This window comes from Sciurus vulgaris (assembly GCF_902686455.1).
Source record: "Sciurus vulgaris genome assembly, chromosome: 8".
Taxonomy (NCBI): Eukaryota; Metazoa; Chordata; class Mammalia; order Rodentia; family Sciuridae; genus Sciurus; species Sciurus vulgaris.
Window position 1 is genome coordinate 65,327,448 of NC_136468.1, and position 25,703 is coordinate 65,353,150.

Genomic DNA, 25,703 nt, shown 5'->3' on the forward strand with positions numbered 1-25,703 from the left:
TTACCAAAACAAAATACCAAGTGTTGAAGTGATTTGAGGCATAAAACACTGGCATCATCAGTTTCAAAGGGATAAGATGCTATCAGAAGCTGCAGAACTCTCCCTGTCTTGCCCTATCTCTCCCTGTCTAAACTTTATCCATCTTTCAAAACTCCAAGCCAGTCCAGCCTCTTGCATAAAGATTCAATCCAACGCATTCTGCCTCTGAACTTCTTTAGGAAGTTGATCATATAATTAACATTGTTTATAATTTTGAACTTTGTTATTTTCCTTTGGTTTAAGAAGATAGTAAGTTACTTAAGGCTATAATTTCTTTGTATCTCTCTGAAACCTAGTACTAACAGCCAAAGGAAGAGATTTCAGTAGCTCACACTGAGTGTGCAAGTCCTTTTAACTCTCTTGGCTTCTGCTGGTTTGCTGAGCTAGAAGAGGCATTCTTAGGCCCCTATTTCCAATGCCCTCTGAACCTTGTCCTTTGAATACAGCTCTGGACACACATACAGAAGTTCACAGATGTTCATTTGATTCAACACCACTGACACTGACCGTAGTACCCAAGTACTATAGGTAGAGACAATAGTGGTATTGCAAGTAAAAGATCTGCAAGTAGTTGACCAGACTGTATGTTACCTTTAGTTTCAGAAGAGCAACAGTTTTTGAGGGTTCTGGATAGCTGGTGTGAGGATAGGTACAGTTATTGCTAAATTTGGCAATGTTTATTAAATATCAGGTCATATAGTTCCTCAGTCAGCTACAATCCAAGGTAAATTTGGTGGTATCTGTGATATAAAAATAGTGAACTAATAGTGGGGGGTTTGCATACACACATGAAAACTGATGGTGCTAACTCCTTAATAGAGGCAAGAAAAATAGGAAATGAATAGGATGGACACTACTTATTCAATGCAGTGTGACAGGACAGAACCAAAATAAGCTGCATATTGAGCCACAGCCCTGGGTGAAGTGCACAGTGATGTCTGCATTTCTTAAGTCTGCTTATTTCTTGGCTTCCCCCCTGTCACTTGCCCTCACTCTTACTGCTAAGCACTGGTCTTCAGTCCTCCCACAGGCAACTTCAGCGAAAACAAGCATTAGTGGGTCACCTGACCATTGGAAATGATGCTCACAGATTGCATGGAAGCAAAACCTGGTCACAGACCTCCCTGTCCCCAGTCTCAAGTGCAAGATGTTAAAACTTCCTCTTATCTAGTGTATCTCTAGGGCCAGTTTTAGTCCTGTGTACATTCCAAAACATGGCCCTGGGGAAAAATTGAAACTCTGAATCTATCCTAGAGCAAATCTGGGGTTATTTTTTTTTTAATCATTTTATTGTTGTTGTTTATTTTTTATGTAGTGGTGGGGATTGAACCCAGCCAGGGCCTTATGCATGCTGGTCAGGTGCTTTGCCACTGAGCTATCTGCTGGGTTATTTTTAAAGGGATCTGAATGGTAGTGTAGAGTACCCTCTATTCCACTTCTCCCTGCCCCCCACTTTCAGAGAATCCTTAGTGGATGAACCAGCTGTCTTTGCCACCTTCCCAGGACCCTAGGCATCCTCATGGGGATTGACTCTTCTGAGACTTGGGACTTTGCCAAGAGAACAGACAAGCATGGTGGCTGCTGGCAAGTTTTTCTGAATTCTTTATCATTGTACCCTATCTGTGTAGCTGTATTCGTACACATGCCATTTTGAAAAGTATCAACAAACTTGAAAATGTAGAAACTGCATACTCTTGCCAGAATAGGTTGCCCTCTCACACACTCTCTCTCATTTTCTCTCTAGTAGCTTGGTGCTATAGTATGGTCAGCACCTGGGAACTAGGAGACATTTAAAAGAAGATGTACACTTGGGAATCACTCTAAGTTTCCGTAGCGTGCATAATGCCTATGTTCCACTCTGTTTTAGACTGTGAATCTAAGACCTCATATGAGGGATTTGGGAACTGAATCTGTCTACTGCAATCATTAGTCCTCATTACTTTTAGCCTGGTGAGAGATATTTCTTTGGATCAGGATAGCAGAGTGATTTTCAAATACGATATGTCATAAATGGCTGTGAAGCATCCTATTAAATGGTTAATAATAAGGATGTACTGAATATTTTAAGTTAGTTTTTGTTTTTTATAAATTAAAAGCCACTCGCAGTTAAGCCTGTAGTAACATTACCTTCCCTCATTCACATTTCCTTATGGTTTCTTGAATAGGCAAAAAGCAGGAATGTGGGAACCACCACCAAAAAGATTGTTCTATCCACAGTCTCTGTTATGAAGCATTGAGAGTTTATTGGGCACAATAGGGTTCTTATCGACCCTTATTGTTCACATCCCTTGAATATCACAGCAGCATAGTAATGTTACAATCTACAAGGTATGGCTCAGCCTCTTTTGTGTGGGACCTTGGGCATGTTATTTAACCTGCTTACAGTAATTTTTATGGTAACAGGCCGTTTGTGAGGGTTGTGGGACTACTGCAATGATCTTTCTCCCCATTCTTTTCTTCCTCTCAGTTACCTTTCTCGCTTTCCCCACATAAGTCGAGTGACTGGCTATCCTACATCTGCTCAAGTACAGAATTCTAGATTTCCTTGTCGTGTTTTATGATCACAGTTGTTACTAATTCTTTCTTGAATTAAAGAAGCTTTTATCTTGCCTACATGTGGGGATTCTGGGGTCACTTCCTGAGAGCCCTTCAGACCCTGGGATTTGTAGAATGACAGTTACATCTTATGGTAGGAGCTCTCTTGCAAAAGAACTACAGTCAGTTTGTTCACTGACCAAGAGTTTGTTCCTCCTCTGGTTTAGAAAGAGTGGGATGAGCAGATCTTTTGTTTTGCAAAGCTGGTGTAGTGTTTTCAGATTATAGAGAGTATTGGGAAATTTGTTGATAAAATCATTTATTCCAAAAGTGATTGCATTTTAAGGACTGCATTGTATGTTTTCATGTTAAAAAATGATTTCACTTATTGAACCTCTTCCCAAACAAGAAAAATCTCTTTCCTAGAAGCCAGAGATTTCATTTCACCCATACAAAACAAAACACCTTAGCTGAGGGAACCGCAGCGGTCCTCGCAAGAGCAAACAACAAACAAGGGACTAGAGATTATCTCTTGAGTTTTGAAGGGTCCATGTTATGGTTTGGATATGAGGTGTCCCCCAAAAGGTCCTGTTAATATGGAAGTATTCAGAGGTAAAATGACTAGATTTTGAGAGTGATAACCCAATCAGTCCATTCTAGTTTGCATGGACTGACTGGGAGATAACTGTATGCACATGTGGTGTGGCTGGAGGAGGTGGCTCACTGGGGACATGCCCTGGAAGGAGGGTTGATCTTCCCCGTGGCCCCTTCCCTGGCTCCCTTTCTCTCTTTCTGCTCCCTGACTTCACCATGAGCTAAGCAGCTTTCCTCTGCTGAGCCCTTCCCCCATGATGTTCTGGCTCACCTTGGGCAATGGAGTCTATGGACTAAAATTGTCTATGGACTAAAACTTCTGAAACCATGGGAATAAATAAACTTTCTCTCCTTTTAAATTGCTCTTGTCAGGTAGTTTGGACACTGCCATGCAAAAGCTGACTAAAATAATCCATATACACTGTGCATTTCCAATTCCACTCAAGAAACTAAGTGGAGAAGAAAACTGCTCTATAGCCTCTAGAGATAACCCCAAATAGCTGCACGCAGTCAGGCCTTACCTATAATCAAGCTTCTGAGGCCAAATATTTCAGGAGCCCCCAGACTAATAAGCAGTACCCTCTTTTAGATGTTGGACATAAAGACAGATGTTCCTCCAACCTTACAGTTTCAAACACTGAACTTTTCCAGTCACTCTGCTGTGAGGACTGTCTTCCATTGCTAGCTAAGATACCCAAAGGACTCTAGGCCTCTTTCCTCTCTTTCCTTTTTTTTTTTTTTTTTTTTTTTTTTTTTTTGCAGTGCTGGGGATTGAACCCAGGGCCTTGTGCTTGCAAGGCAAGCACCATACCAACTGAGCTATATCACTGGCCCAATCTAGGCCTCTTTTCTGCTGATACAGAGCTTCTAAGAAGACTAAAAGATGGCAGTGTGACTTCTTTAGACAAAGAAATGCGTAGACCAAGCCCGCCTCCTTCTAGGCATTAGGGCTAAGTTTCTACCTGCTTCTTGCTGATAGGGACAGGCAGGCTTTATAGCAGAAGACAAATTAGGACTTGTTGCTGTCCTGGATTAGATAAAGAGATTTTCTATACATCTAGCTATAATTAGAATTTTGCATTGGGATTTGAGAACAAGGCCCAAGTAAGTAATAAACTCTGCCTTGTTTTGGTTTCCTTGCATGTTTTTTTAATCTATAGACCCTGAAATAGAACCAAGTAATTAATGGCACAATTTGGCTAGTACTGGATATCTTGGGTCTTCTTGACCAGATACCATATTAATCACGTGTTAATATTCATACGATGATTAGTTTCAAAGAGTTCCTTGCCGGAAAGTCTCATTCATTCTACCTAAAAATCCTCTTATTAGAAGTTCAATAATATTGTCTCCCCAAAATAGTGATTGACAAAATACAATCAATAGATGAGATGCTAAACTCCTTTGAATAGCACATTATCCATTAACATTGTCATCTTGCCCAGAGTTAGCTGTTTAATGATATAACAAATTCAGCAGGGACTCCTAGGACCTTATTTCATGGCATCTTCATTAAATGAGGTTACTGATATTTCCATCAGAGTTATCTCCAGACTTACCATAATGGATTGAGTCTCTACCCTTTTTCAAGAATTTTCAAGGACTTGCTCCTTTCTCTTTGACCCAGCTCCAGTTGGCTGCCCTTTTCTTATAGACCTGGACTCGGGCCATGCCTGTTTTACAAATAATTTTCCCTCCTCCCCACCTCCTTCTTTTCCCTTCCCTTCCCTTCCCTTTCCACACACCCTTGGACCAGAAAACATTTTCACCCTCAAGTGATGAGGGCCATGGTTCAGCTCATTCCATGGTTACTTAATTAGGAAAGTTCGTTTATGAAATCTACATGCTTGGACCACATTCTGCCCTTTAGACTTTGATAATATTAATTCTTTTTTTAAAAATATATTTTTTGGTTATTAATAGACCTTTATTTTACTTAGTTATATGTGGTGCTGAGAATTGAATCCAGTGCCTCACACATGCTAGGCAAGCATTCTACAGAGCTACAACTCCAGCCCTAAAGTTAATTCTTAATATTAATTTTTCCAGGCTGCAGAAAAGAACATGACCTTTAGGAAATGGTCAAGGACTCTTCTTTGAACATTTCACAAATTACTTTATCAGGTCAATTAATATACTTATATATTTTCACCCTTAGCAATAGGAAAAAACCCTTTATTGTGAGCTTGTTTAATCTGATTATTTCCCTACCCCAGGGGAAATTAACTAAATGGACTGTATTTTGAGAAAGGAACAGTAGAGGACGAGCTAGAGGTAAATTACAAGGGCAAAGTTAAGCTTGGGACACCTACTTGGTCAAGGAAAGGAAGGTGCTTAAAGTAGAAGGGTCACTGGGAAAGGGATATGAAACCACAAAGACCATTTTAGAAGAGAACTTCCACACTTATACTCAAACTGTTAGCTTTAATTAGGTAAAAAATAAATAAATGAAATGAAATTTCTTAACACTCAAAGCCACTGTGTATTACAAATGTCATAACCACATACAATATTTCTCAGAAAGTCATTCTCAAAGCTCTTCATGCTCAGCAGCATACTTACATGGAAATGTGTCTGCAGTATTGCATCTTAAGGATTCGGAGTTGTTTGCAGCCTATCTTAAGGTCCTCAAGGATTTGGTCAGTAAGTAGGACACAACCAGATATATCCAAAATATGCAGGTAACGGCATTTTGCTGATAACATCTCTATTGCCAAGTTGGTAATCTGAACACACAGCCAAAGGAAGTGCTGGTTATTCAAACTATCCTACAGAAGAACGATGTCTTAGTCAGTTTGGGCTGCCACAATAAAATATGGGTGGCTTAAACATCAAGTATTTCTCAGTTCTTGAGGCTGAGAAATCCAAAATCAAGGTCAAGATCAAGATCATGCCTGCGTATTTGGTGTCTGATGAGGTTTCTCTTCCTTGTTTGCAGATATCTGCAGCCTTGCCATATTCTCACATGGCAGAGAGAGAGCACAATACCCTAGTCCCTTCTCATAAGACAAAATCCCATAATGGAAGCTCCACCTCATGACCTCTTCTAAACCTGTTTACCTTTCAATGGCTTCACCTCCTGATGCTGTTATATGGGGATGTGTAAGAAAGGTAGAATAGCCAGGTTGTGGAAAGGGACAAGTAGATGAGACAGATGTTTGGAGGCAGGGAAAGGAGGGAGAATGAAGCCAAAAGACTACACAAATCCTACCCAGGATGAGGGTCCCCACATCTTGCAAGTTTGACAAAAGTTTCAACATACGAATGAGGGTAAGGGAAGCCCAAGATTCAGTCTGTAACAAGCGAAATCAAGACTTGCAGATTCTATTTCACCCACCTGATCGATCAAGTTAGTGGTGTAATTGCATATCTAAAAAAGATCAGAATAGCAAAATATCTGCCTCAAGTGGCAGTGATTTTGCTGTTATCTTTAAAGTCCACTTATTTGGTTGAGAAACTTCATCAAAATTTCCTTCATGACACCTGTCATACCAAAATAAGCAACTTATGAAATGCCATAGAGATGGGGTTTGGCTTTAAAATACATTCTAAGGCTAAAATCCACTTAGTTTGGAAACTTATTCTTAATAACATTGTATGTTTCAAACTTATAAAATATATAGCCCCTGAAGTTAACTTGCAAATGAGATCAGATTACTATGAGAAGGGTGTGGACATATCTGATGGACTGTGTGTAAGAAAGGTGGCATCGTGGGAGAAACACGAGCAGAAGCCACAAAGACTATATGAATTCCACTCTCTGAGAAACTCGGTTGAGTGTTCTCAAATCTTGCAAGTTTGACCAGATGTTCTGCAGAGGTAATTTAACTCCACTTCTTGGTTTATTTCACTTACTCAGGGCCTAGCCTTTGAATTTATAGCTGAACTGAGACTTGCTGCAGAATCAACTAGATTACTCTCCCCAAAGGAATCTTTTTCCAACTGGATTTAATTTCTTATTTTATGTTTGAACATTCTAAAAAACATATGTCATGAGGCTTGGCTTTTGTTTTTCAACATAAAGTCAAGAGAATTATGTATAAAAGCCCTTCGATTCAAAATGTATGCCTTTTAAGTTTGGAAAAATAGATGGTGTCATTGTCTAAGTATGCCCTGTTTCCAGATCATGCTCTGGACCAAGGTTCAAATTGCAACTGATTCTAATGAAAATGCCTTCAGACATTCCTGTTATGCTATATAGGTCTCTCAGGCTTTGTTATCATTGAGGAAAAAAAAAAAAGAAAGAAAGAAAGAAAGAAAGCAAAAAGTCCTCAGCACTGTAGATGAAAGTAGGGACAATGAGATGACAGAAAAGTCCAAGGCAGGTGGAGAGCTCAGGGTATTAGTAGTTTTGCTTAACGATGAGAGGTTGAAAAGGAGCCCAAGATTTCCTATAGATTGGAAGCTCAAGATGTTCAATAGAGGAGGTGACATTTGGGGTATTTATAGATTAAGGGCTAGGAACTGGGGATGGAGATGACTTGGCTACATTCCTAACTCAGATACAAGGTTCTGGTCCCAGTCCCATAGGACAGAGATTATATTATTCCCAACTCACCTCCCTTTGATTCTCTGGAAAAATGTTTAGGGTTATTTTTAAATGCAGTTATTTTATATTTTAGAAATAACAAACACAGAGCCAAATGTTAGCAAAAATAGCAAAGGAAAAACAATTACATATTTATCACCTCAACATAACTACTTTTAATATTCTGGAGTACTTCTTAATTAGTGTAATTTAAATTTTAAACAAGACAACTATCAACTTCCCTAGCACCCTTCTTCCTTGCCTTCTTGGAATGTGTTTCTGCCCTATGAAGAAGTTCAACCAGGATAAGACCATGTCAAGCAAACAGAAACCATCTCAGCGGGGATCCCTGAACCAATCAGCTCTAAGTGGAACAGATGACTCCAGCTACATGGCAACCCTGAGTACAACCATAGCAGGGAAGAACCACTCAACCCAAACCAAACAGATTTTTGTTTTGGGTTTTTTTGTTTGTTTGTTTGTTTGTTTGTTTTGGTACCAGGGATCAAACCCAGGAGCACTTAACCACTGAGCCACATCCCCATCCCTTTTTAATATTTTATTTAGACACAGGGTCTTGCTAAGTTGCTGAGGCTGGTTTTGAACTCATGATCCTCCTACCTCACCCTCCCAAGCTGCTGGGATTGTAGGCATGCACCACCCAGTCAAACATAGAATTGTGAGCAAATTAAATGGTAATTCTTTTAAGTTATCAAGTTTTGGGTGACTGGTTACATAGCTAATACATTGGCCAATAACATGTAATGGGGGGTCTCACTGTAAAATATGATCCACTGATCTTATAACCATTTTGAATTCTGTGACCATTTTGAAACCTCTAAACTGAAAGAATTTCCAATCATGTGAGCCAGCTATACTATGAAAATCAAGATTCAAAGGAGAATCCTAGAATTAGCAAACATCTTCCTCCTCTCTCTTTACACTGCAAGTCTATGGGACCAGGTTGTCACTTCACTAAACATTGACTCATTTACCCAGTGCCTATACCTTTCAACTACTAAGTCCCCCATCTATAAATAAGATTAATTAAAAACAATCAGAATGCTAATCTTCCAGTGTTATCGAAGCTCTGGAGACATTTCTGATAATGTTTGTGGTACGCCATTTCATCATATTACGATGAGTATGAGAGAAATTCTGTGGATGGTCTATGCATGCCTCAGGGGAGAGCGGCAGGGCTCAGTGATCTGTTACCTGCAGCACAGTTCTCCTGGTGACTTTATGCCCACCTGGTTCTCATCATTTTCTTGTTTACGTTTCTCAAGAATAACTGTAGGCTGTGATGGGGGCACGACATCCTGAGATGGGGTACTGGCTAGAGCAGCCTGGGCTCTGCTCTAGCCCCCTAGGAAGCAGTACGTCTTTCAGTGCTTCAGCTCAGTGTGTCGTTTTACCCCTGGGATAGAAAACACACGGAAGGCTATTTTCTGAAGTTCCTCAGCTGTAGTGCAAGTAGAATATGCACTGGATACTTCATTCCCCCTGGCAGCCTTCCTGAGCACTGGTGGACCTACTCTTAATGAATCCTAGGTTTCTGTTGTCCCTTGCTACTTGCCTGTAATAACCTGCTTCATGTAATTTGTTGCATATGAGTGTGTTCTTCTCACCCGACTCAGACAAGTTGGTGAGCAGCGTGTGATGAACTGCGACACATCGCCTACACCTCCCTGACAGGCAGAAATGCAATTCCACAGCCAAGGCTGGGGCTTGATTTAGATTGCTTTTTCTCCCTCAAGAGTACATTATAGATATATTTTGTCATTGTTGTTTAGGACTTTAATTTTTCTCTTTTCCCATGCTCATTCTTTCTTTATAGCCATTACTAACTCCTACCTCAAATCATGTCATAGGGATCAAGGATGATAGTGTTAAGTAACAGTTCACTATTGAGGTCTCTGAAGTGGGCCCTTGGCCACCAGCCTTTTTGCCTGATTTGTACTATGTTTGCATTCCTTGGCATTTTAGTCTAGGTATAATGAGGTCACAGTACTGACTCACTGTGGAGGTGAGGTGGCTGCTGGAGAAAACTGACCTTTCAAGACATATAGAAGATAAACACTTAAAATTCACCTGTGGGCTTGTGGGAAACCTTACCTAGAATGATGAGCCAGACACTGATGCATTTTATGGCCCACCAAAGCAATGCAAGTGGAATAAATTGGACTGGGGCCACTGGAGGTGAAATGAGATAAGTTGAGGGATATTCCAATTGTCCCAAATAATGGTCACCACATTTTAATCAGGATGCTTAGCTGACCCACAATCTAATTAACAATTCAGATGGTAAAGCTAAATCTTTCTATACCTTTACAGTGGAGATCTGAAATAATCTACCCTTATTCCTTTTCCTCCCCCTAGACCTTTGATGCACAGTGATACATTTTGTGACATCTTATTTATGGAATACATACTTTAGCTTCAAGGTTGCTACAGAATATCACAGTTTATAGAAAGAATTCCTCCGTTTCTTCTTACCAAAGAAGACAAAACGATCCTCTGCCCTATTTCCTATTCTCATTGGAACATTTCCTTTTCTCATCCTGCTACTTACTTCCATAGTTAGTGGAGCCACTGAAGAGCCCTTGCCCATCTTCCTGTTTTGCAGTCAGGGAAGTTCCCAGCAAGCCATGTGTTGCCCACATGTCCCTTTGCTGTGAAACTGAGAGTCCTGTGAGCTGTCACTGCTCAAGCAACAGAGTCAGTTGGTCAGTGCTGCTTGTGTCCTGGGTTCCTTGATCCAGCTTCCAGAACCAGGTGATGCTGACCAAAAAAACATCTGGTATCCCAAGCTCTCTAAACAAGTATGTTATTAAAAATAATTTTGCTGTGAACTTTCTGGCTTAATTTTGTCATGGTTTACCACATGTCCTCTCCTACTGCCTCCTCCTCTTCATTGTGGCACAATTAGCTATGGAAGATTGAGGAGGTTCCAGCTTGCCTCTCTTAATCCACTCACCACACAAACTAAAAAACAGAAGCTGAACGTGTAGCCTTGCTAGAGTATAGGCATTCCGACAGATGGAGTGACACTATAAATAAAAGCCTGTGGGTGTGCACAACAGAAGAGAATAAGGTTGCTAATAAACTTGCAGTCCCTGAGGATTTTTTAAAAATATTTAAATATTTTTGAACCTGTGTGTGTGTGTGTGTGTGTGTGTGTGTGTGTGTGTGTGTGTGTGTGTGTGGTGCTGGGATTTGAACTCAGGGCCTCACACATGCTAGGCAAGTGCTTCACCATGAAGCCACATACCCCGGCACCTCAAGTTTTTCCTGTTAATTTGCTTTGGTCTTTATCTTCCACATTAGAGACGTTCCTCTCCATTTGGTAATCCTTGACTGTCTGTTCATGATTAATAGTGGGAGGCTAAAAAATGCCTGGAAGCTCTAAGTGCACAGTGTGGAACTTCTCTACCATCCACTTCAGTGAAGGGTGGTAGGATGGTTTGTTGTTGGAAACCCCGCAAGGTCAGTATTCCTAGGTCTTTCATCTTGGGCTAGCCAGGGCCTCCAGAGAAGAGGCTTCAAGTCTGCCTGGAGGAAAAGATCTGGTAGCCAAGTTCTGGATGCTAGTGGGAAAAGTACCTGAGTGTCTCTTAGTCACTTCATCCTCCTTTTCACCTTTGTACCCACACTCAGAGCTAAGCACAGCATCTCCCCGCCTGGTTGGGTGCTTCTGATCTAGTGAGTAGATGGCAAGGATGCTGTTAAACATCCCACAATGCCCAAGGCAACCCCAACCCCACTATAAAGAAATATCTTGCCTGAAAAATTTAATAGTGTCAGGGCTGAGAAACCTGGATTTAGAAAATTAATTTCTCTTGGGTGCAGTGGCCAGTCCTCTAATTCTAGTTACTCAAGAGACTGAGAAAGGAGGATGGCAAGTTCAAGGCCAGACTGGGCAACTTAATGAGACCCTGTCTTAAAGTAAAATAAAATGGGCTGAGGATATAGTTTTGTTGTAGAGTATCCCCCAGCTCAATTCCCAGTGGAAGGGGAAGGAAAGGGATCTCTAGGCTTCTGTGTGGGGTTAGGAACAACTACCCCAAGGTGTAGTATAGAGGAGGAAATCTGAGAGCTATGTGCTTCTCAAGAATTTTTAACTCAGTCTTTCTTACTTTAAACCCCTTCTTAAGCCAGTTCCAGAGGTACAAGGTGCTGCCAAGATAAAAGATTGTTGTATAAATCAGATTTTTTCCCCCAGCTTTCTTTACTTTGGCTTAGGATTAAAGCTATCTCTGGTCTGCTAAATTTGTCTATTTTCAAGTTCCCAAAATTTTGTTGCTCTTTTTCGTGTCCTATTTTTCTTATCCACGTGGGCCCTCACTCTTCATCTGCAGCTTTATTAGGGTTTCAAGAACAAAATTGTATTTACATATTCAATCTACCGTGTTCATCCAAGACCTCTAGTTCTTGACATGGGGATATAACCATAGTGTGTTAAGAGAAAAGAAAGTAGTTTACAATGTGTTTTGGAAAATATGAGTTGATTCTTTAAAAAAGAGAAGACAAAATACAAACCTTCTGCAACTGTTTATACCTCTTTGTACAAAGAAAAAAATCCATAAAAGTAAGTATAAAATGCCAAGAATGGTTATGTTTGCATAATGGTGGACAGTGGATTTTTACTTCTTCCTCTAAGCTTTTACATGTAGTCCAAGTTTTTACAATGAGTATGTATTTCTTTTGCACAGATGCCAAGAAAAATCATCAAACACTCAAAAATGAGACAAATGATTGTATGATCTTTCAGTGTCATACTGGTACATTGTTTTACCTACTTGAGGAAATCTTTAGGAAATCATGCATTTGTTTGACATACTATTTAGTATTGATTAAGGCCCAAACTCAGGGAAGTTACATGTTAAACTCAGGAAGCATTAGAGGTTAATATTTTGTTTTGATTGAAGAGAGATGCAAATTATTTCTATCTGGTGAACCTATATCCCCAAGGTTATGGTTGTATTTCCTTGTTAACCATTAACCAATTTTAGATCTAACCTGACAATCATAATCTAACAATCTTTCTTCAGTTCCTATACATATCAAGTTCATTATAACCCTGTTTGCAATGGCTTTATTACTTTGTTAGTTCTCTTACTAATGAATTAAATAAATCTTTAATACATATTTATGTTTACATGGGAATTATGTTTTTAACTTTTTGAAAATTCCACTTTAATGTATGTGAACTCCTAAAGCTATTCCCAGTTTGGGGATATGAAAAAAAAAAATCTGTAATGAATACCTCAGACACAGCAAAGAAAACCAATCCTATGATGAATCCAGCCCATTACTGCTGCCCTGCCTGGATGCTTGCATTTGACATGTTGGAGCTCTGACTGCTGCTCATACCTGTGGACAGCCAGCAATGTTGAGAGATGTGAGGTAAGTGCAGTAAATGGCCACAGCTTTAATAATCTCATCTGACAGCTGGAGACAATAAGAGACATCCAAGTGTTCCAAGATCACAGAGCTTTTGCAGAATGCCTGCAAGAGAAATCCCTAGGTTAGAGGGTGTTTGTTTGTCTTACTTAGTCTTTATTAAAATGTTGTATACATTTAGAGCCATCTTACCGATGGCAGTTTACTTAGTATACATTTCAATCTCCCAAATATAGATGTTTCCATATTGTCCCAAACAAAATAAAATAACATCAAAAATCTCTTTATAACAAAAGATAGCCTTAAGAGAGAATAAAATTATGGCATCTGCAGGTAAATGGATGGAGTTGGAAAATATCATGCTAAGCGAAATAAGCCAATCCCCAAAAAACAAAGGAAAAATATTTTCTCTGATATGTGGGGTACTGATCCATAATGGGGTGTTTTGGGGCAGGGGCAGTGAATGGGGGAACTTTGGATTGGGCAGAAGGGCGTGAGGGGAGGGAAGGGGACAGGGGAGTGGGAAAGATGGTAGAAAAAGATGGACATCATTACCCTAGATACTTGTATGATCACATGAATGGTATGACTCTATATCATGTACAACCAGAGAAATGAATAGTTGTGCTCCAATCATGCACAAAGAATCAAAATGCATTCTGCTGTCATGTATAACTAATTAGAACAAATAAAATAAATTTTTTTAAAAATGTATTGACAATCCCCCCCAAAAAGATATTCACATATCAGTTTGACAGCTTAGTAATAAATTCAATTTCCTACTAATAAAATTGTTTTTCTGAAGTTACCTCTGAAGAAGTTTGACTCATATGATAAATAATTATTAGAGTTATATTCAGCCAAATGAATAGAGGAAGAGACATCTGGGGGTGAGATTAGATAGCAAACTGATTTCTGAGGTTGACAGTGGAAGCTAATGAAAAGAGTACATTCTTTGAGTTTTAATTTCATTTTCAACATTTATAACCACTGAGAACTTAGCAAGTTGCTTGGCTTTCCTAAGCCTCAGTTTCCTCTTGAATTAGGGAAAATAATATCTACTCCCTCACATTATTCTGAAATTCCAAAAAATATTCATCTGAAATTTCTAGGGCTAATAAAAGGCCTGTAAGTCATGAGGACTTAGGAATTCTTCCTTTATCTGGGTATTTCTTAATTTTCATTCCCACTTTTCAGTAAAAACAAAAAACCTGAGTAATAAAAACAAACCATGTGAAAATAACAGTTAAATTACAACTCAGCAGTTTAAAAAGAATAAAATGATCCACAAAGGTAAACCCTAAGAGTAATTACCAAAAAGAAAAAAAAGAAAGAAAGAAAAGAAATTAATAAGTCAAGATAAGTAGAAATTGGAAATCAAGAACAATTCAAGATAATATTTATAAGTCCTTTCCCCAAATTTGAAGAATTAGAATTATCTTCATATTCAATCATTCCAGAGGTTTTTGCCTAATTTTAAAGCAGCTCAAGTTCTTATTAAAGATCTCAGTGACTGATAGCATCATTATAATTATTAAATTTTAATAAACTTATAGAGTTACTAGTGAAGTATTACTTATTTATATGTAAAAATGGATGTCCATTGAACTGCTTGTCATTTTCCTTTCAAAACTGAGGCAAAGACCTGGGCTACTGGCTCAGTCCATGGCCATCAGGCTGACTCTAGGGGTAGAACCACCAGTGGGGTTTCTCTCACACTGCTTATGCCTATTTCCTTCTGTTTTAGCTCTAAGTAAGATTGGAAAGAACTAGTTATCCAGTGTTCTTCAGCAAGTTCACAGAAGGACAGTTGCCAGGAAAAGCACTGGGTCGTGCAAAGTGGGGTCAGAAGCCTGGCTCTGCCAGTGTGTGGGTTACTCAACCTCTTCAAGACATGGCGTTTCATTGAGTAAAACAGTAATAACATTCATATTCAAGAGTGGTTGTGGAGATATGAAATTATACATATGTGCGCACACACACACATACATACATATATGGTTTCTGCTACAATATAGATTCTAAAGCAATCTATAAAATTTTATATTGTATGCAGTGTTATTTGAGAAGTAATATGTAGCACATGGGTTAGTGCTTGGTACATAGTAAGCACTCCATGCATTTTAATTAGTGTTTCAGCAACACATACATTAAACTGGAATCACACAGACAAGGTTAAGTTGGCCTATGACCAAGGATGACATGCATTTTTTTCCCCGTTAGGAGGGAAAAGGTCACGAGACCTACTACACAACAAACAGGGTTACTATAGTTAATAATAGTGTATTTTATACTTGAACATTTCTGAGTGTGGATTTTTTTTTTAAATGTGAGAAATAATGATGACATGATGGGTATGTTAATTAGCTTGGTGTAGCTATTCCATTGTGTACTCATATATTGAAACATCCTATTATATTCCATAAAAAATAAATTGTTAATTAAAAATATAAAATCATTAAGAAGAATAAATGTTATCTCTTGTTAGGATTTATAATAATAATAATAATAATAATAATAATAATAATAATAATAATGAACACTTATGCTTTCAGAAAAATCTGATACTGGTTATTTAACCTTAAATCATCTTTTTCTGACCACAACAGCCAACAGTGATTATTCCTTAACTGTGATCTCATGCAGAACTTGTCCTTTTCAACTGATTCAGCACTTATAGTATTTGACTCATTCTTGTTATGGCTAACTTTGCATGGAAATCTGTCTTGTCTAGCAACTACATGATGTCGAAAATTGGAAGCAACTACTAGTCAGGTCCCTAACACTGGAGATAAACAAGCCTAGGGGGCACACCCATGATGACACAGAAGGGAAGCTACCTTCAAATGTTTGGAATCAATGGTTTTGAATCTGAGCTCAGAGATTCACATGCTATTCAATAAGAATGCAGTAAGTCTCATGGTATTGTCTGCAACTCTGCTAGTTTTAATACCCCCTCACAAATACCATTGTGTAGAACATAATAAATTCTCAATAATTGCCAGGTGGTTGGTAAGTCCTATACAAGTGTCTTCCAACAAATTAAGTCTATTTTAATAATATAAGAATGTTGCAGGGAACAGGGTAACATTGTTTTCAACTGAGACAATGCATAGAGTTTGAGGAACCAGAGAAAATTGATAGCAAGAAAGAATATTTAAACTCAGAATAATTTACTGAAAAATTAGTAGTTTTAAAGGGAAATTAAACCCTCTTCAACAGCATCTGCCAATGTCTTTAGCCTATTCAAATCAATTCTGGTTTATGTCTTTTTAAAGCTCTTAATGTTCTTCAAAACAATTTCTCTAAGGTTTTAAATTAAATAACTTATAAAATGATTATAAGCTGTATGATACATGCATGGGAGCATTCTCATCCATGGAAAATCTGAGGCACAATGATTGGTTCAAGGTGTATGCTAAATCAGTGGCAAATCTGAGAACTAAAGTCAAAACTTTTCCTCTCTTGTAATTCACATTTTCCTTAAGAGACATGGAAGTCATGTTAAGTACTTAAGTCTGCAGGCATGTTTCAACATAACCACTCATGAAATCTCATTTTCCCCTACAGATAAATTTATCTTATGCACTCTGACTTCAGTGCTACAGAATCATTCATATATCAATGCCATATATTTTCTTTTCTTGGAAAATGCTCACTAAACTTCTTCCAAGTCAAAGCTTTTAGAGTGAGAATGGAGAGAAAATGCAAAAATTCTCAAGTTTGATTCCCATCCCCTGTCAGCCACTTTTGCTCTGGATTAATAATCTTAAAGGAAACTTCCACGGCTTCTAATGAGTTAAATCATTTCTTCTCTGTGTCTTCTGAGCTGAGTCACATTGTGGGGGCTTAATGACTACATTCCTACATTGGGTATGTAGAGGAAACTTTCACTCACAGTTGTTGATGGTCACATAATGGTTTCTGCCAATATCCTGACTTAAACCACCTCGACAGGTGGCAGTTCTTAGCCTTCTAAAAGTGCATTTCCTGGTTCATACTCATGACACATTATCTTGACTCTTTGTCTCATTAGGTTCTGATTAGTCTACTGAAAAGTTAGTTTGTTTTTTTTCCTTGTCAGTTGATAACTCTGGTAAAATATGATACTTTCAAGAACCAATTTCTATAATGAAGGCTATTTTTGGCAGATCTGAAAGCTAAAAAAATGCAACTTTCACAATTTTAAGTTATGAACTGAATATAAAAATACAGTTTCTTAGGCCTCATATCCCATGCAGTGTAGAGGTGCAGTCCATCAAGATGGTGTCCTTCCCACCAGGCGCTGAAGCGGGTAGGTGTGGTCAGGACTTGGGCAACAAAATCCAGTCTGCAGAAGAGCCTGAGGACCCTCCTGGTGAGATGCCCCTCCTGCCTCCTACCCGCCCTGTCAGGAAACCAGGCTGAGCAAGACTGAGCTAAGGCCCAACCTCACAGGATCACCCTGGTTTTTTTATGTGTAAAGGACTCAGTGAAAGGGAAAAAGGGCAAGACCAAGACCCAAAGGAATTATTCCCAAAGATACTCTCATAATAAAATTTGCTATAAAATTATACCACGCTCTGGGGGAGAAGCTTCAGCTTCAAACCAGCTGATATGTGGTTTACTCTACTGCACAAAGGCTTCCCAATTCCTTATGTGGCAGAAATGCCTCTTCCAAAGTCTTTCTGCCCCCATTTTAGTTTTTATGTATTTGTCTTATCTTCTGCATTGACTGGAGTTTTTGAGGGCAGAATCAATGTCCAATTTCTCTTTGTAGCCTCCACACCTGACCTGTACACTTACGCAAGATGGGAGAGTATCTTAAGGGATTGGAGAATGCTTCTTAGCACATTTGTGAGGGTAATGAATCCCCATAGAGGGCAGCACACAGAACATTGTCTGGTCCTTCTTTTCATTTTGTTCAGTAACTGCCAAAGGCAGTGTACAGGGTTAGTTAAGAAAAGGCCTGAGGACCTGCCAGCCTGAATTCAAATCCTGCCACTAGAAGTCCTTTGTCTCTGGATAAGTCACCCAACATTTCTATGCCTTAATGGTCTCTTCTGCAACATAGGAATCACATGATACCTTAATATAGCACTTTCATAGAGTTTTTGGGGAGATTAAGCAATTTAATATGAATAAAGCAAATCGAATAGTACCTGGCACATAGTAGGTCATCAGTAAATAGTAGGTAGTAATACTTGTCATCATTTTTCCTGTGGTTCTAGTTGCCAACTTTTTAAAATCATGAATACCACAGTAAAAATATTTTCAGCATATACTTTCAGTAAATTCATATTCATGTACTTTGATATAAAACTTTAAATATTTTACATATTATAAACATAAATGAATAAATGTATATGATAAAATAAATCTAAATAAAAGACTTAGAGGATCTAACATATTTTCATCACAATAAAATACATCATCTTGTTCATTTGCTTTCTCTGGGGATCCTACTCAATAGTAAACCTTTGATTATCAATAAATTTTGACAGATTACTGTCTGCATAGATCCTGGGTATTTGGTGGAAACAAGGAAATTCTTTTTAAAATATAAAATGTGATGGGGGTGATGGTTAAAGAATGGAAAGGGTAATGAGCGAAATAGGATATATATTGGAAAAATTTAATGGAAAATGACCAGGAAGAGATCAAAACAAAATATCATTGAATTACATCTGGTAATTAGAATTTGTTGAAAGAAACAAAGGTTTATATTTTATCTCCAAAATAAAAATGAGCCATGGTTGGACAAAGGGCAATTAGGTTTCTGTTTTGTTTTGTTTTTGTGGCCTGTGGCATAACCAAGATTTTTTCCTTTTTTTTTTGTTTTTTTTTTTTTGTTGTTGTTTTGTACTGAGGATTGAACCCAGGGGTACTCAACTACTGAGCTACACCCCCAGCCTTTCTTGTATTTTATTTAGAGACAGGATCTTACCAAATTGTTTAGGACCTTGCTAAGTTGCTCAGAGCCATGCTAAGTTGCTGAGGCTGACATTGAACTTGAGATCCTCTTGCTCTAGCCTCCCAAGCCACTTGGATCACAGCGGTGTGTGTGTGTGTGTGTGTGTGTGTGTGTGTGTGTGTGTGTGTGTGTGTATGTGTGTGTGGCATTTTTTTCCATTTAAGATAAATTTTTAAAAAATTAATGTCAGTGGCCCAATTACCTGGCACTCCTCCAGGAGCCTCTATGGGACAAGATGGTCAGGAAAATTAAATAAGCCATAATTATCATCCTGAAAGAGTTGATGGTTTCTGTTTACACAGTCAGCCACCCCATTTGTTTTTCCTTTTTCTTCTACTTTCTCAAGAAAATGGCAATGCAAAACTTTTACTCTAAAAACAAAGTCACAGCCTCCTCCTATGAACCTTCCTATTTAAGGATTTCTAAGAAACAATGAGCTCATGAATCATCAGTACTTCTTTGACCTCCTCCACTTGGGGACTTAATAGAATAAATGATGATCTAATTAAGTCTGGTAGAAAAGCACAGGGTCAGGAATCTGAAGTTGTATCTGTGAACTTAAGCAAGTCACCTGATCTCAAGTTTCTTCATCTTGAAAAGGAGAAAAAAAAATAAACCTATGTATCTCACAGGCTTATTTGAAGATGGAAAGAACACACTAAAGTCCCTTGGCAGAAATAGCACTGTATAAATACTGGCTTTAGTCTGCCAACAGTGGACACAGAGAGATCCTGGAACAATCCTGCCTGCCACTTTAGGACTTAGGAACACCACCTTCAACGTGATGAGGGCTTTAGGATGGAGAAAATATAGTGAACAAAATTAAACTGCATTTGATGGAGAAGGTTATTAGAAAGCATAATATGGAGAATTATAGCTCTTTAAGACCTGCCAATGGCACTCAGTTCATGTCAGGTAAGGCACAATGAGCAAATCCCAGGTATGTTACATAGAAGAGGAATCTAAAACAGATTGGCAGGGATGCAAGGTTGGTTCAACATACAAAAATCAATAAACATAATTCATCACATCAGTAGACTTAAAGACAAGAATCATGTGATTGTCTCAAGAGTTGCAGGAAAAGCATTTGATAAAATACAGCATCCATTCATGTTTAAAACACTGGAAAATCTAGGGGTAGTAGGAGGGTACCTCAACATTGTAAAAGCTATCTATGCTAAACCCAAGACCAATATCATTCTAAATGGAGAAAAATTGAAAGCATTCCTTCTAAAAACTGGAACAAGACAGGAATGCCCTCTTTTACCACTTCAATTCAACACAGTGGTGGAAATTCTAGCTAGAACAATTAGAAGAAAGAAATTAAAGGGATACAAATACAAAAAGAAGAACTCAAATTATCACCATTTGCTGATGACATAATTCTATATTTAGAAGACCCCCCCCAAAAAAAAAAAAAAAACTCCACTGGAAAACTTCTAGAACTAATAAATGAATTCAGCAAAGTAGCAGGATATAAAATCAACTCCCATAAGTCAATTGCATTCCTATACATTAGTGATTAATCAACTGAAAGAGAAATTAAGAAACTATTCCATTCAAAATAGCCTCAAAAAATAATATTTGGAAATTAATCTAACAAAAGAGGTGAAAGACCTCTACAATCAAAACTACAGAACATTAAGCAAAGAAATTGAAGAAGACCTTAGAAGCTGAAAAGATCTTCCCTGTTCTTGGAAGGCCAAATTAATATTGAAAAAATGGCCATAGTACCAAAAGCACTATACAGATTTAATGCAATTCCTATTAAGTTTCCAATGATGTTCTTCATAGAAATAGAAAAAGCAGTCATGAAATTCATTTGAAAAAATAAGAGGCACAGAACAGCCAAAGCAGTAGGTATCACAATACCTTAAATTATATGATAGGGCTATAGTAACAAAAAATGGCATGGTATTGACCCAAAACCAGATATGAAGATCAATAGTACAGAAGAGAAGACACAGAGACAAACCCACACAAAAACAGTTATTTCATATTAGACAAAGGCACCAAAAACATACATTGGAAAAAAGATAGCCTCTTCAACAAATTGTGCTGGGAAATCTGAGAATCCATATGTAATAAAATGAAATTAGACCCCTACCTCTCACCCTGAACTGCTGAGAGCCATTTATGAACAATGTGTGTAAAATGAGAGATGTTTAAGCCATTAAGCAGGGAAAACTTGGTCTTAGGAACTCCCAGTCAGAATCCACTGGTTTGAGAATGCCTGATTCAAGTGGCATCCTGTCTTAGTTTACCACTTAGGTTCAAGTGCAAGCACTGGAGATGGGAACGATCTGCTAGAGCCACACGGTCTGCTTACCCCCACCCCACCTTGTTTTTCTTGAATAACTTCTACCAGTCCCTTTTGATCTGTACTGATATAAATAAAGCAAGTGTGTTAGAGCCAGACCCTTCTGGACAGCTCAACTGGTAATGCCTTTGCTCTTAAGATATTCTTGCCTTTTGTCTTTATTTCTGATATAAAAATTTCATAGCTTTTATTTTGCAGCCAGCCCATCCCCCCAATTCATATCCTTGCCCACAGGGGATATGAGTGAGATTGCACAAAACTCAACTCCAAGTGAATTAAGGACCTAGGCATTAGGCAAGAGACCCTGTGCTTACTAGAAGAAAAAGTAGGCCCAAATCTCCATTGTGTTGGCTTAGGAACTGACACTCTGAACAAGACTCCTAAAGTGCAAAAAGTAAAATCAAGAATCAATAAATGGGATTGTAGCCAACTAAAAAGCTTAACAGTAAAGGAAACAATCAAGAACAGCATGAAGAAAGAGCCTACAGAATGGGAGAAAATTTTTCCCATCTGTACCTCAGACAGAGCATTAATCTCCAGCATATATAGAGAATTCAAAAAGCTTGCCACCAAAACAAAACAAAACAAAACAAAACAAAAAAATAACCCAATCAATAAATGGGCAAAGGAACAGACACTTCACAGAAAAAGAAATACAAAGGATCAAAAAATATATGAAAAGCAACATCACTAGCAATTAGAGAAATGCAAATCGACACTACACTGAGATTCTATCTCACAGTCAGAATGGCAATTATCAAGAATACAAGTAACAATAAATGTCGAAGACATGGGGGAAAAGGTACACTCAAACATTGCTGGTGGGACTGAAAATCGGTGCAACCACTTTGGAAAGCAGTATGGAGATTCCTTAGAAAACTTGAAATGGAAGCACCATTTGAGCCAGTTATCCCACTCCTTGGCATATTCCCAAAGGACTTAAAATCAGCATACGATAGTGACATGACCACCTCAATGTTCATAGCAGCTAAATTCACAATAGCTAAGCTATGGAACCAACTTAGGTGCCCTTCAATAAATGAATGGATAAAGGAAATATTGTATATGAGTAATGGAATATTACTCAGCCATAAAGAAGAATGAAATTATGGCATTTGCCAGTAAATGGATGGAACTAGAGGCTATCAAGCTAAGTGAAATAAGTCAGTCCCAAAAAACCAAAGGCCAAATGTTTTCTCTGTTATATGGATGCTGACTCACAATAGGTGGGGGGCAGGGGAAGAGTGGAGGTTCACCCCATTGGACAGGGAATAAGGAGGTAAGAAAGTGGGGATGGGAATGGGAAAGACAATAGAATGAACTGGACATAACTTTCCTATATTGATGTATGAATACATGACCAGTGTAACTCCACATCATGTACAACCACAAGAATGGGAAGTTATATTCCATGTATGCATGATATGTCAAAATACATTCTATTGTCATGTATAACTAAAAATAATAAATGAAAAATACAAATTAGAAAAACAGATTGGCCACTTAGTTTTAAGAAGCATAAACTCATATTTTTAGTAGAAATGTGAAATTCTGATACTTGTTTTCCTTGCATTTTTATTTTTGCCTTCAAACAATCTGACAGGCTTTGTTTAACTTTCATCTTACATGATAAACTAATGTTGCAGGGGTAACTTAAGGGGCAGAAGAGGCCTCCCAGGGATTATCTGCCTTTTAACACATTCTCATATAGTTCTTCTCTGTGGTTGCACATGATGAAAATAGCAGATGTGTGCATGATTTAGCAACTTCAGCAGAACTGCAGTTGTCTGAGAGTGGTTCTCCTCAGTCGGAGTGGGCAAGAAGCCAGGACTGGCGTGGGGTGTTCTCAGCTTCAGCTGCTTCTTAACCAAGAAAACATGGTACCCATGGCTCCAGAATCCCTTGGAACCTTACAGACTCTGAGAAACTGACAAGCTTTTAAATATCATATCCTTTGAAGTCTGGCAGATTTCTAATTTTGTTGAATTGCCAGAACATACTAGAACAGTGTCAAGGGAAACAGAGAATACTGAGTTTGTTTCTTTTGTCAAAACCTCTGAAGGAAGAACAATACCCTGGGATCTTGGCAGGAGTTGTGACTCCCAGTTGATGGCAGGTGCTTCAAGTCTCCTGGGGGTATGCTATTTGATTATAACGTGTAGGAGACCTTGTTTTTATGGATAGCCAGAGCACAGATTTTTCCAGGTTTTGTGGGGGTTGCTTTTCCACAAAAGATTGCCAAAAGATTGTCTCCTTACTTCTACAAGAGGAATTCCTTACTTCCCTGTCCTTAGACTGTAAAACAATTCAGAACCTGAGACCTTCTGGGACCTTCATCATAGACCTTTTAGTTCATTATTTCCCAGTTCTACTCTGAAGTATAGGATGACATTACAGACTTTTCCTGAGCAGTAGGGCCAAGAGATAAAGGGTTCAAATGTCAAGATCTGGATGTTCCACCTTCCCATACAAGAGATTTCAGAGCTTCTGGTGCACCAAAGACCAACGATTAAGGCCATTTTGGAAAGGAATCCTCCCTTGCAACCCACAAACATAACTTTATCCCTGGAGAAGAGGTGGAGTTATTGAAATCTCATGCTTTGATAATTATTGAATGACTTAATCTTGGAAACCAAATAGAAATCAATGTTGACTTTTCAAAAAATCGTTGCTATGTGGCGCCAACACATCTAATCCATCTTTGGCATTATGAGTCAGTATGTGTCAACAGCTACCGAAATCAATTTTGGTTGAGCACTAGGAGGTGGAATCCATGAACTGATAAAAATGATTAAAGAGACTATTGTATAAACAACATTTTATAACTAGTTAGAAAGTTTAGTGAATCAAAATAAGTATTTAAGATCATAAAAGATTGATGGGAGAGTAATTCACAGTTTGGTGTTGGGCTCATGATCTCAGCCCTTTTTTTTTTTTTTTTTTTTTTTTTGGTACCAAGGATCAAACCCAGGGGCACTTAACCACTGAACAACATCCCCAACTCTTTTTTTAATTTTTAATTTTGAGACAAGTTACCCAGGGCCTCACTAAGTTGCTGAAGCTGACTTTGAACTTGCTATCCTCCTGCCTCAGCCTCCCAAGCCACTGGGATTTTGGCATGTGCCACTGCACTCAGGTGTTCTTATACTCTAGAGAAAATAAAAAGCAGGCTGTCCATAAGCCATAGGCCACCATGTGGGGGAAGACTCAGATACGACTGCTGCTGAATGAAGTGGGTTTCTTCTGGACCTTTCTCATAAGGACCATGTCCTAACTGATTGTACCACTGGTGCTCGATTGCACCACTGGAGCTCTGTCTTCTGGACCTTTCTGACCTGAGTTTCTATGTAGGTCTATATTAGTTCCAGTGGTTTCAGTTTTCAAGCACAGATGGTCCTGTGCACAAGACTAAGAACTCAACCACCAGCTCTCACTTATACTTTGCCACTAGCCCCACTTCTACAGAACCACTTGACTTCCTAAACATAATGACTCCCACTGAAAGGCAAATAAACAGCAATGGTTCTTGCTCTCCTAACTATGAAATAGTTCATGATCTGTCCCACGTGGCTGTTCTTCCCAGCCACTAATTCCTTGAGTCCTCTTGTCTACCTCCCTTTATATTTGTAAATCAAGACAAATCTGTTACTAACGATCAAATAGAAAAGAAAATCGTTTATAATATAAAATAATGGATAATAAGAGGTTAAAAAATATTGAATTTTATAGGAGAGAGTAACATATTATTTCAAATGTCTAAGCAAAGCCAGAGCAAGATTGAAGTTCTCCAAAAAGAAGGGGCCCTGAAAGGACAATGAGAGAAGTAGAGGTTCTAGCATTTCTCCTGCTGCTGATATTTCATGAAAAGACATTGTCAGATACCTTTGTAGGTCAGAGAACATGACATTGATCTAAGCTATATTGTTAAAAGTCATTAGTACTGCCATTTGCAAGATACCAGAAAACCTGCTTGGGAAGAATCAAAGGCACAAGCCAAGCACAAAAGACACATAAGACAACAGATGACCCTGGATATTTCTCTTGTGTAGTTATAAATACAATTGTTATGATTTGGATATGAGGTATTGCCCCAAAACTCCTGTATTGATACAGAACTGTGAAATGATTGGATTGTAAGAGCCATAACCTAATCAGTCTATCCTAGTATAAATGGACTGGGTGGAACTGTAGGCAGGTGTGGTGGGGTTAGAGGAGGTGGGTCATACTCTCGAAGGGTGCGTATTCCCTGCAACCCCTTGTCCACCGCCCCCCAGCTTCCTGACCCCACCATGAACTGAGTATCTTTTCTCTGGCCCTTTCCCCATGATGTG

The 25,703-nt window shown here is 38.5% G+C and overlaps 1 protein-coding gene across 1 annotated transcript in view; it reads right to left on the reverse strand.

Moving 5' to 3' along the window:
- FBXL13 (F-box and leucine rich repeat protein 13) overlaps positions 1 to 25,703 on the reverse strand; it is a 250,107-nt gene that overhangs the window by 3,118 nt on the left and 221,286 nt on the right. The window contains 2 exon segments of the mRNA XM_079150237.1: positions 5,731 to 5,894; positions 13,070 to 13,204. Coding sequence (XP_079006363.1) covers positions 5,731 to 5,894; positions 13,070 to 13,204 — 299 coding nt within the window.